The following is a 12627-nucleotide window of genomic DNA, read 5'->3' on the forward strand; positions in this document are numbered from 1 at the left end:
CCCTTAGAGGGATAAACAAATCCCCACATCCTTAGAGCTGCATACAAGCCAGACATTTGAAGCACGGCCCAAGAATCCTGGGAACTGTAGTTTCTTAGGAGTGCTAGGAATCGCAGCTCTGGGAGGAGTAAACTTCAGTTCCCAGGATTGGGGTGGGGTGGGGTAGGGTAGGGTGTGCTTTAAATGTATGGTGATTAGACAAATTCATGGAGCCTAAAGCTGTCAACAGCTGCTCACCACAATGGCTGTGTTTTACCCCCAGTCTTGGAGGCAGTATGAATGAGTACCAGTTGCTGTGAATGACAATAGCAGAGGGCGGCTATTGTGCTCTGTTTCTGTTTGTGCGCTTCCCATAGACACCTGGTTGGCCGTTGTGAGGAAGAGGTTGTTGGGTTAGATGCAGTGCTAAAAACTCTGGTGTATAACCTAGGTGTCAAATGGCTTCTTAAACCTGGCACCTGGGCATCTTCACTTGGTCACAAAGGGGCCAATAGCTAGCTGCAAAATGCATTTCGAATGCCGATTAGAGATGGCTTTTGGGGGCCAAATCCAGCAGCCAGGCTCGTATTGTGTAGGGTTGCCAGACTCAATAGAGGGCAGGACTTCTGTGCCTTTAATTGCCCTGCTCTCTTTTGAGTCTGGAAACGTTAAAGAGAAACCAGCAGACCCTTTGCTTGGAAATTAAACAAAGGGTCTGCTGCTTTCTCTTTAAGGTTTCCAGACTCAAAAGAGAGCAGGGCAATTAAAGGCCCTTTAATTTCCAGACTCAGAAGAGAGCAGGGCAATTAAAGGCACAGAAGTCCTGTCCTCTATTGAGTCTGGCAACCCCAGTCTTGTGGGTCTGGTGCTGACCAGGTTATTGGTTTGCTTTTATTTAGTTATGTATACTGTGTTCTCATTTTGCCTTTCTACGTTGTGAACCGCCCAGTGATCTTTGGATGAAGGGCAGGAAACAAATTTAACAATAAGTAAATAAATATTCATGCTGTCAAGAAATGGTGACGAATCAAGAGTTTAGGGAGGGTGGGGGCATCTCCCCCTCCTTTGTGTCAAGCTACAAGTGAGTGATTATTACTCAAGAACAGGCATCCCCAAACTGCGGCCCTCCAGATGTTTCGGCCTACAACTCCCATGATTCCTAGCTAACAGGACCAGTGGTCGGGGAAGATGGGAATTGTAGTTCAAAAGATCTGGAGGGCCAAAGTTTGGGGATGCCTGCTCAAGAACAAGTGATGTGTTTGACTACAACTGGCTTCGTCCCTGACCACAGGCCATGTTGGCTGGGGCTGATGCAAGTCAGAGACGAAAGCTGCTCTCCTGCTCCTATTCCCTGATTGCTTCTTTGTTGTGGTGGTGGGGGCTTCTCACAGGCACTGCTGGGAAACACATGCAAGAAAACCACTTACTCTTGAAGCCCTACTTCTTGGGGACGTGGGGGGGGGGTCAAGCGACAAAGTCGGGCCTGAATTGTGATTGATTGGGACGGGGTTAAGGAAATGTGTGGTTTCAGCCACGCTGCACAGAGAAGCAGAACCTCAGAACAGCCCAGGTGGATCAGGCTAAACACCCATCTAGGGCAGCTTCCACTTCTCACAGTGACCAACCAGATGCCCATTGGAAGCTGGCAATCAGGGCCTGAGTGCAAAAGCCAGCCCTCTCATGACTTGTGGTTCCCAGCAGCTAGCTGACCATGTATGCCAGAGGCAGCCAAAATGGTACCCTCCATATTTCTGCCATACCCCCATTCCCACCAGCCCTGGTCAACACGGCCAATGTCCAGGAATAAAGTAAGCTATGTTCCGACAATATCCAGAGGGCACTACGTTGGCTAACCTTGATGTTATACACACACATGTATAATATCTAAGTTTACCTTTGCAGTACAGGCGTTAAACAAAACAATCACCTTGCAGTTTTTGAGGCCTCTCAGTTTTTCCGTGCCGGACTTGCCCGTTCTTTCTCTAAGGAATGATGAAAATAATCCTGTTCCACTGCCTTACTTGTTGCATTCTTCTGCTGCCTGTTAATGGTGAGTGGTCTTCATTAAACCTTATTTACATGGGCAGATCCAGGCTTCGGGATGGGGAGCTTCTTGGGCAAATAGACCATAAACCCAGCTGTACCCCTCCTTTTGCTATCAGGCTTTCCTCTGCAGTTGACCCGTCTCGGCTACAGAGGGGTAATGTGCATATGGCTCTCTGTTTCCACTCCCCCTCCTGCCACCAGAGTGGGTCCTCCTGACTTCCATGGACCCAGGGCCACCTCCCAGCTGACCCACGACAAAGCCCCCAGGTTGGAGCCCTATAGTCCCTTCTGTAACGATCTTCCATCCTTTCTTTCTGCTTCCAGAAGCTGCCAGTAGGAATTTATCGTGTGCAAAGTGTGAGCTTGGAGACGCCACATGCAAGATGATACATTGCCCGTATAAAGAGCTAGTGTGTGTTGCCCTATCGACGTTCAACACGTTAGGTGGGTGCAATTGTTGGCAAATGCCGTAGGCACTCCCTGAGAGTAGGCTTCTGGTCCTTCTCCACTAGGGAGGAATGAGTTCAAATCCCTGCTCAGCCACAGAGTTGGTTGGGTGACTTAAAGCCGTAAGAAGAGCCTGCTGGATCAGGCCAATGGCCCATCTAGTCCAGATTCCTACGGAAAACCAGCAAAAAGCACAAGAGCACTCCGCCCCTCCTGTGATTTCCCGCAACTGGTATTCAGAAGCATTGCACCCTACTAGGAAAGCTAACCGTCACAAGCATTGGGACAAGCAAAGGAGGACCCCTTCACCTCGGTGTGGCTCCCCTGTATCACATATAAAGCACAACAAGGCAAAGACCTGTGCCCCACAACAGCATATGCATCGATATGGCTAATCTGACCCAACAACCGCTCTGCCCAGCACACATACATACAAAGAAACCACACTGCAACCAACCAGACACAACCATCCAAGCTCTGGACCACCCCAATCTCTCGCAATGTCAATAAAAATGAACAGATTTATAAATAAAGAACCTACCCGTGTGATGCTGACACAAAAACCCTGCACAGACACCATGCAATAGAATGAAAGATCATTATTACCCCCCCCCATCTCACTCTCCCCCCCACTCCCCTCTCTTTTCCCCCAACTGCACAGTGTCTGTGGCAATAGTGTCTCATGCAAAAAAGACTCCCTGAATGGAAAGTGGAGACGCTATATGTATTTGTTTATGAACTTTGTGGCACATAAAAGCTTCAGTAAAAACTAATGAAAAGATGATGAAGAAGAAGAAGCATTGCTGCCTCTGATTGTGGAGCCAGAGCATAGCCATTATGGCTAGTGGCCATGAATTTGCCTAATCCTCTTTTAAAGCCACCTGATTTGGTGGCCATCATTGCCTTCTGTGGGAGCGAGTTCCATAGTTTTTACCACGGGTTGTGTGAAGGTGTACTTTCTTTTATCCACCCTGAATCTTCTAAACAAATTCATGAAGGAGAAGCCTTGCAGCGGCTGCTGACTCTGATGGGTATGTTCTACCTCCTCTGTCGGAGGCGGCGTGCTCCTGGATTCTAGTTGCTGGAAACCCCAGGAAGGGAGGGTGCTCTTATCATAGCTGCCAAGTTTTCGCTTTTCTCGCGAGGAAGCCTATTCAGCATAAGGGAAAATCCCTGTAAAAAAGGGATAACTTGGCAGCTATGGCTCTTATGCTCAGAACCTGCTTTCAGGCTTCCCATAGGTTTTGCCCCGTGAGAACAGGATGCTGGGCTACACGTGCCATTGGTCCGATCAGAGGAGGCAGTCCCTGCTGATAGGCTTTTGATCCAATCGACACAACATTTCTCCCATGCTCACGAGGAATATTGACATCCTCTTTTTCTCCAGGCGGAGGTGTCAGCCCCACTGGGGTGTACAAAAGCTGCATCAACCGCAGTGGCTGCAAGCCAGGAGCCTTCACGCTGAGCACATCCACGGACAGGCAAATCCGGAGCAACATAGCCTGTTGTGGAACAGCTGGATGCAACGAAGAACTGGTTCTAAGTAGTGAGTATTGATTGAGCTTGCGGAGTGTTTCAAGGCTGCGTGTGTGTCCCTTTGGTTGCTTCCCTCTTGAGGACGGTGGTGGGCCATGAGGTTTGAGTCGGTAGGTTCATAAGGCAACCCTAATAGGGATGCAAATCTGCAATGGGTGACCTTGAACCAGTGACCTAAAGGAGTTCTCAGAAGACGTCCCCCCCACCCCCACCCCCGGTGTGCCACCATCCAGTTCTGGCCAAAGAAAGGCGTTTATTATAATGGTCTTGATTATTGTTATATTATAAATGCAAGGAAATATTATTATTTAAATGCAAAAAATTGATCTGTGATTTTAATTTAAAATATTTCCAAAGATTATATAAATATATCTGTAAATAGTCACACAGTGAAAGATGCACACTTTTCTGTTTGTACTCAATATGCCATTGATGAAGCTACAATGCATTCTGTTCTCCTAGTTAAACTTCCTGATCTGCACTCCCAAATAATACCTTAGTTTATTATACTTCTCCCATCAGTAAATACGGGTTTGCTGACTCCTAGAAGGCAAACCCCACATCATAGGAAAGAAAGGAGTCGTGTACCACCTTCCATCATTTTATTTTTTTTGGATTTCAGGGCTGTGTAACAACAAAAATTAATGCCACGATTCAAGAACCACAGCAGCAACCCCACTAAAATCAAGCAGCGCACAGACCCCTTGAAAGCAGGCTAGGATTTGCAACTGGTTAAAATGCCTGGGTAAATAAAAAACTGTATTTGCCTGATGCTAAAAAGATAGCAAGGAAGGTGGCATGCAAATCTCGTTGGGGTGGGTGTTCTGCAACTGCTGCCTCTGCTGAGAAGACCATCTCCCATGCCACTGAAGAGCATTTGTCTGGTGAAGGAGGGTCTCAGCAGAAGACCTCAATGCATGGAAAGGTCCTTAGTTCAGTGGTAGAGCGCTTTCCTTGCAGAAGGTCCCTCGTTCAACTCCTGGCATCTCCAGGAAAGACTTGGGAATGTCCCCTGCCTGGAATTAGGACTGTGTGATATCTGGTCTTCAACATCTCGATATTTCACCAGCTAAACATAGCAACATAACAATATTTCCTGACGTCTGAAATGAGGATGGAGCTATGTAGAAGCATTAACTGTCTTCTCGGTTTTCCCCACATTGAGATTTTTGCATAATGCACACGAATCATGATTCGTGATACATCATGAAAACAAAACCACGATGCGAACTTCAAACCAATTTGGGATAATCTATCGCCCAGCCCAAGCTGGAACCCTGGAGCACCTGTGGCAGTCAGTGCAGGCAGTGCTAAGTTAGTTGGTGCAATGGTCTGACTCTATGAGGCCGCTTCCTACATCTGCAGACACTACTGGTCTGTTGCAGTTTATAATAATAATAATAATAATAATAATAATAATAATAATAATAATTATAATTATAATTATAATTATAATTATAATTATAATAATAATTATATATTATTTATACCCCGCCCATCTGGCTGGGTTTCCCCAGCCACTCTGGGCGGCTTCCAACAGAAAAATAAAACACAATAATCTATTAAACATTAAAAGCCTCCCTGAACAGGGCTGCCTTCTAAAAGTCTGGTAGTTGTTTTCCTCTTAACATCTGTTGGGAGGGCGTTCCACAGGGCAGGCGCCACCACCGAGAAGGCCCTCTGCCTAGTTCCCTGCAACTTGGCTTCTCGCAACGAGGGAACCGCCAGAAGGCCCTCGGTGCTGGACCTCAGTGTCTGGGCAGAATGATGGAGGTGGAGACGCTCCTTCAGGTATACTGGACTGAGGCCATTTAGGGCTTTAAAGGTCGGCACCAACACTTTGAATTGTGCTTGGAAACGTACTGGGAGACAATGTAGATCTCTCAAGACCGGTGTTATGTGGTCTCGGCGGCCGCTCCCAGTCACCAGTCTAGCTGCCGCGTTCTGGATTAGTTGTAGTTTCCGAGTCACCTTCAAAGGTAGCCCCACGTAGAGTGCATTGCAGTAGTCCAAGCGGGAGATAACTAGAGCATGCACCACTCTGGCGAGACAGTCCGCTGGCAGGTAGGGTCTCAGCCTGCGTACCAGATGGAGCTGATAGACAGCTGCCCTGGACACAGAATTGACCTGCGCCTCCATGGACAGCTGTGAGTCCAAAATGACTCCCAGGCTGCACACCTGGTCCTTCAGGGGCAGTTACCCCATTCAGAACCAGGGAATCCTCCATACCTGCCCACCTCCTGTCCCCCACAAACAGTACTTCTGTCTTGTCAGGATTCAACCTCAATCTGTTAGCCACCATCCATCCTCCAACCTCCTCCAGGCACTCACACAGGACCTTCCGCATACTGATGAACACCCAGCCCAAACCCCCTGATGATCTCTCCCAGCGGCTGCATGCAGATGTTAAAAAGCAGAGTTTGGGCCCCAGCAGACCCCTTTTCATGCCCCCTGGCAGTGTGTCCTTCTCAGGCATCTCCAGGCATGCCTAAAACCCCAGAGAGCTTCTGCCAGCCAGTAGACAATTCTGAACTAGATAGACCAGTGGATCTGGCTCATTCTTGGGGGCAACCTGGCCCATGGAGTGTCATGTGTTGGCGGTGATCTGTTCTCATTGCCGCTCCACCTGCAACATTCTTCCCTAGCTGAAGCTTCCAGGCCAGATAGAGTATGCTGCAGTAATCCAGCCTCAAGACTACCATGGCACAGACTACAATTTACATGGGTTTTAGGTTCTGGGGATCACAGCTAAAGCCAAAATTGTGTATGGTGAGGACACATTGAGTTCAATGGCAGGTGGGATTGCCAGAGTCTCTTTTTCCTCCAATAATAATAATAATAATAATAATAATAATAATAAGGCTCATAAAGCTGAAAGTGCACAAGTTAAATGTGCATAAGTTTGGGGCTTACCGTGTCTGCTTAGGTCCATGGGCTGAGTCAGTTTCACCAGAGCTACCTCTCGCTGCCCTTGCTCACGTGAGATCTTCCTCTGATTGTTTTCCAGTGACTCCTGCGAGTTCCACCAAAAACGGGTTGACTTGCCCAGGGTGTGAGAGTTTTAACCAGGGCCCTTGCGAGGCCCAAGAGCGCGTCGAATGCACCGGAATCGAAGAAAAGTGCATTTCCCTTGTTGGGCTATACGCTGGTATTTCTTCACACACACACACACACACACACAAACCCTGCTGTTACTGGGACCTTTCCAAGGAGCTTTGTTGAAAGCCCTTAAAGATGGCTTCTGCCTTACCATTAATTTCCCCTTTTTCCACCTGGGTTGTGGTTGGAAAGTAGGATGAACCTGGGAAGTGGGTGATGGTAGGGCAAGGAGGAATCTTTTATCCACAGCCCCTTAACTTGTGAAAAAGGCAACAGGACTCTGTGAGACTTAGGTCAAACCCACACCCTGCATTTCAAGAAGTCTTGTACCACTTTGACAGTGCAACGAGTCCTTGTAACTGTAGTCTGTTAAGAGTGCTGGACACTGTAGCTCTATGGGGTCAATATGCTTAACAAACTACTGTCCCCAGGATTCTTTGGAGGAAGGTACAACTCTTAAAGTGGCATATGCATGTGTTAAAAGTAAATAAGGAGCGGATGTGACCTCACTACACACTCTCAAATTGACTTTATGATCACTGGGCACAGTTATGACCCCCACTCTGCATGTGTGTGTTTAAAGAAAACATTCACCCCATGTCCCTCTTTGCCTCCTACTAGCAAACAGTAAGGCTGAGATGAAACTTCTCCAGAAAGAATGCCCAAATCAAAATTAAGGATGGGAGGCAAGTGTAGACAGAGAATAGGCTTCCCAAAACTTTGCCCAACATAGTACTTTTCACCACAGACAACGCTCCCAGGGGCTGGTGTGTGCCATTTCCCTCACTGAAATTTCAGAAAACCCCTCAGGGTGACTATTATTCTTTTCTTTTAAGTTTTAGATCCCACCTTCCTTTTATTTTCACTCCTTTATTATTATTTTTGCTTCCTATCCCATCTTTCTTTTCTTCCTATATACATATAAATGTAAGGCTGTCGTCATGTTGTAATTTGCACGACCATCCATAGGCAGTATGACAGAATGGCAGGCAGGAAGTGATGAAGGACGCAACATGGGTGGGTAGTGGCCCAGGTGAGCTGTCTAAAGGCACTTCAGAGAAAAGTTAGACAAACTGCTCTCTTTACACCACTGCAGCCGCACGACCCCAGTAAGCAAGATTTTGGAGGGGAGACTGGGGCAACATTTTCCCATTTCGCCTCAGCCAGTAAAATGAGAGGGGCCATCCCTGCTAAGTGGTGACCCAGAAAGAGCTCCAGGTTTATTCCTGCTCTTCCACACTTCACTTTCTAAATCTATCTGCTTTCCAAATCTATTCTTCACCGCTGGCTGCTGCCTCCTCCCTGACTTCATTCCCTCTTTATAGTATGCCGTTGGGGGAACCTGTGAACTGTGAGGGTCTGTGGACACCAGATTCAGCTGGGCCAAGCCCCCGCTGCAATTAGACTCTGACACAACCCATCATATGCAGGGGGAAACAAGCTAGGGAAGAAAGGGGACCTGCTCTTCCTCTCATTTTGAGTCTTTTCTCCTCTCTCTCTCTCTCTGCAGGTTTACCGGAAGGAAACTTCTCCATCAAAGGCTGCGCAACTGATGGAGCTTGTTCCTTGGATAGAAATGACCTTGTGCCCTATGCAGGAAAACTCTATGTTGTGACTGAATATGCAGTTTGCACTGAGGGGGAAACTGGGCATTATGACCCTTCTGCAGCCATCCAGCTAACTGGATCCCCCTTTGTAAATGTTATTGCTTTATTGAGTTTCTCTGTGTTTGCATCCTCACCTGTGTAACAATCCTATGTGCCGAGGTCTCAGGAATTACAAATAAAATGTTACGGTTTTTCTTACTCGTGATCAGTGTCTTCATCTTTTTTCTTCAAGGAGGAACGCACTAATTTTCAGCATGAACTTCCATTCCCCCATATTTCTCTAAAATCTCTAAAACCTTACACTTGCCTGCCAAGGCCCCATGACCTCGCTGCTCCCTAGATAATAAATTACCAGACAAGACAGCAGCATATAGTTTGGGTTCAAATAGGCCACAACTTTTAACAATTACAGATGTGAAAAGTTTGGCATTGGGTGAAGCCATTTATTTTCCCCAGCCTATCTGCTGAGAGTGCACCTAAGGGTAAACCACATCTTGGGGGGGGGGCTATGACCTATATAAAATAGGGGTACTCCCTGAGGGAGTCCCCCTTAGAGGAGTGCTATGGACCTAGCTCCTGCCTGAGCATCAGACAGAAGCAACTACTCACGGATCCCTTTAACGGGATAGCCTTAACCAAGGTGGGGCAGGCAGAGTCTACAACCTCCCCTCCATGCAAGACTAAGGCTTACCCAATGCCTATCGATTGCTTTGAGTTAAGTGAAAGCCAGTTTGTTGGTGCCAATTTGCCAAGTGGAAAAATCCCTGCCCAGCCCTGAATACAGCGGCCCACGAGGTAAAGAGCAAGGTTATAGCATGAAAGGAAAAACGTAGGATAAAGGGAGGCAGGGTGGGAGACCTGATGAAAAAAACAGGCAGTAGCAAACAGGAGGAAAAGGAGGGCCAAGGGGACACAGGGGTTAGCCATGGGATCCTGGCTGGGCTGTGGACTTCAGTAGGTACCCAGTGATGCCAACCACAGATGCTGACCCTTCCAAGGGCTACAACCCTGCCATCATTCGCAAGAAAGCCAGGGAGCTGTGATGTGGGAAGCACCAGTGATTTCTATTGCCAAGCAGTAAACAAAGCGCTTCTGGTTTACGAGTTGGACTATGGACCTAGCAGAACAGCATACCAGCTGAACAGCAGCAGCAAGGACCAGGGAGCGACTGCAGCTCAGCTCTCTGCGACTGGAGGAGGAGTTGACTGGAGATGAGTTGAGCTATCAATGAATTCAATGTCAAAGGAGAGAGACTCAGACACAGGCCATTGGTTCAGCCCTCTCTCGACTGTGCCAGTCCAAGACATCCCTGAAACAAAGCCCCAAATGGAAGGTCTCCCACCTGTTGGGGGTAGAGTTGGGGAACGTCAGGCTCAGGGGGTAAATGTGGCCCCGAGGTCTCCCTCTCTGGCCCTCAGAACTCTCCCCAGGCCACACCCATCCCTGGTACTTCTTTGCCCCCCAAGAGGTTTTCCTGGGTGGGACGTGTCCTTGAGCTCTGACGCCTCTTGCTCATCTAGGTGTAAAAAAAGGAAGGGGTGTGCCACTAGGGGGGAAGGAACCAGCCTCCACTACAAAGCTAAAAAATCCTCTCTTGTGCCCCACCCACACCTGGCATGTGGCCCTCGGCAGGTTGCCCAGAAGATAATGTGGCCCTTGGGATAGAAAAGCATCTCCATCCCATGCTGGGGCCAGTTTTAAAATCTTGCTACCCTTTTCATGCACCAAATCCTGCATCTGCCCACTAAGGTGGGCAAATGTCCTGCTTTAAAGAACACAGTCCCCAAGTGGAAGGGCTCTCAGACGACAGTACTTTTCTCTAACCCTTCATTGGAGGTTTTAAAGCAGAGGTTGGATGGCTATCTGTCCTGGATCACAGAATTGTCGAGCTGGAATGGGTCCAACCCCCCGCAATGCAGGAATCTCAGCTAAGCCATCCATGGCAGAGGACCATCCAACCTCTGCTTTAAAATCTATAAGGAAGGAGAGTCCACACACTCCCGAGGGAGACCACTCCACTGTGAAACAGCTCTTAGTGACATAAAGTTCTTCCTGATGTTTAGTTGGAATCTCCTTTCTTGTAACTCGAAGCCATTGGTTTGAGTCCCACCCTCCGGCGCAGGAGAAAACGAGCTTGCTCCATCTTCCATGTGAAAGCCCTTGAGATACTTGAAGATGTGAGATGTGTGTCAAATAATAGGTAATATGTGTGTCAAAGGACCTAAAGGTTTGCATGGTGCATCATGCTTGCCATAAATTTTATTTTCAGAATCCACCATTCATTCCAGGAAGTCCTTGCACCCTAGGTATGCATTGCGCAACACAATAAGATGGGCATCTCCACCCAGTTGCTTTACAGGTATTTATACTACACAAATACTGCATTTCATTGGAGCAACTGCCTCAGTTACGTTATTGCAGACATATCTATAAAATGCCCTCTGCACATAAATTTGGGCACCAGAAGCACTCAAGCTCAGCATTGTTCCTGGCCCTACCTTATGACACCATGGTGCCTCTCCTTGTTCTCTGCCTTCTTTCGCCACTCTTAGTTGCCTCTGAGGATCCACGTAAGTTATTTATCATTGATCACATCCATTCTCCTTCTATGCTGTTAGGGACAAAATGAAAGGCCAGTACTTTGGAATGACATATAAACTGTGCCATCTTTTGATGCTTATCTAGGAGGGTTAAAAACTGTCCTTCTTCGGCCTGCCCATAAAAAGCAACTCTAGAGTGAGTGACTAGGGTGCTATCCGCTGTTCACAGAAATTCTTCTCATTGTGAGACTTTTGTGGGTTTGCTGAGAGTTTGTTTGGACCCTGGGAGAACCTGGAGGCTGAGGGAAAGGGTGTGTCAGAAGGAAAATGAATGAGTGTGTGTGTGTGTAATTTTGTATTAATGTAAGACAATGTGTGTTTTTGTAATATTTTGTTTGTCTGTTTTTGCCTCAGCTTTTTGTACACCACTTAGAGATACTTTTAATATAGTAAGTGGTATAGAAATTCAATAATCAATCCACCAGTAACCAATCAAGGGCTAGTGTCTGTGTTTGGACTTCAAGGCCAGCACTTCAGCAGGTGAATTTGGCAACAAGGATACTGGTACCGGTAGTAATCTGTCTGGAGATCAAACCACTGCTGTTAGAACCACTGTTAAGCCCGCTGTAAATTTTAAAGGTAGTAGCTCAAATACACAGTTATTCAGCTAAGTCCTAGTCAGAGTATATCTATCACAACAAATGAACCTAAGTTATGTCCACTGGCTTCAACGGGTCTACTCTGAGTAGGACTACCATTCAAGGTGCATACCGGTATTTTGTATGGGTAGCTAGGCTGCCTGACATCTAACCAGCCTAATGCTATTGCCTCGGTAGTTTCCTGCTCCCACTTGTCCTTCTCTTGGCTTTCTCGACAAACTCAACATGCTGCAGGTGGAACTGGGAGTGGCAGAAATTATGGCACTTTTGACGGCAGAGAAAATGGGTGTTGTTGATCACTGGAAGGAGAACACCGGGCAAGATGGCATTTTGGCTGGTTAAATGCCATGCATTATTTTTTTAAAAAGGTGTATTAAGATTTGTAAATTATGACAACACCATGCATGACTTGCACCCATGAATCCTGGGAACTGTAGTTTGCTTAGAGTGCTAGGAATTGTTGTTCCATGAGGGGTGAATTACAGTTCCCAGGATGGGGAGGAGGGGGTGATCATGTGCTTTAAATACCATTTAAAGGTATGGTATGTACACAGCCAAAGTCTGATCCAAAAGCTTAGATTTCGCATTGTGGTGTGTACTCCAGAGAATATACTGTGTCCATAGCCAGCATTATGCACTGACTGGAGCAAAGTCTTTCCCCGTTTTGTTCAGAGCTTGAGGGCACTTCAGTCCCAAAGTTAAATGATGTCCTTC

General features: G+C 47.2%; 1 protein-coding gene across 1 annotated transcript; it reads left to right on the forward strand.

Moving 5' to 3' along the window:
• The first annotated feature begins 2408 nt into the window (after positions 1–2408).
• On the forward strand, positions 2409–11798 carry LOC132592255 (phospholipase A2 inhibitor and Ly6/PLAUR domain-containing protein-like). The gene is made up of 5 exons (XM_060275264.1): positions 2409–2469; positions 3860–4018; positions 7016–7156; positions 8618–8743; positions 11746–11798. Exons 1-5 carry the CDS (start codon positions 2409–2411, stop codon positions 11796–11798), a joined length of 540 nt encoding a protein of 179 aa, XP_060131247.1.
• The last annotated feature ends 829 nt before the right edge of the window (positions 11799–12627 follow it).

This window comes from Zootoca vivipara, chromosome 6 (assembly GCF_963506605.1).
Source record: "Zootoca vivipara chromosome 6, rZooViv1.1, whole genome shotgun sequence".
NCBI classification, from domain to species: Eukaryota; Metazoa; Chordata; class Lepidosauria; order Squamata; family Lacertidae; genus Zootoca; species Zootoca vivipara.

Excerpts from the sequence above, each read along its gene's own strand:
- LOC132592255 (XM_060275264.1), top strand. The coding sequence starts at position 2,409 with ATGATACATTGCCCGTATAAAGAGCTAGTGTGTGTTGCCCTATCGACG. Across the intron at positions 4,019-7,015 it reads CGAAGAACTGGTTCTAAGTA|TGACTCCTGCGAGTTCCACC; the intron begins GTGAGTATTGAT and ends ATTGTTTTCCAG. Across the intron at positions 8,744-11,745 it reads TGAATATGCAGTTTGCACTG|ATCAAGGGCTAGTGTCTGTG; the intron begins AGGGGGAAACTG and ends CACCAGTAACCA.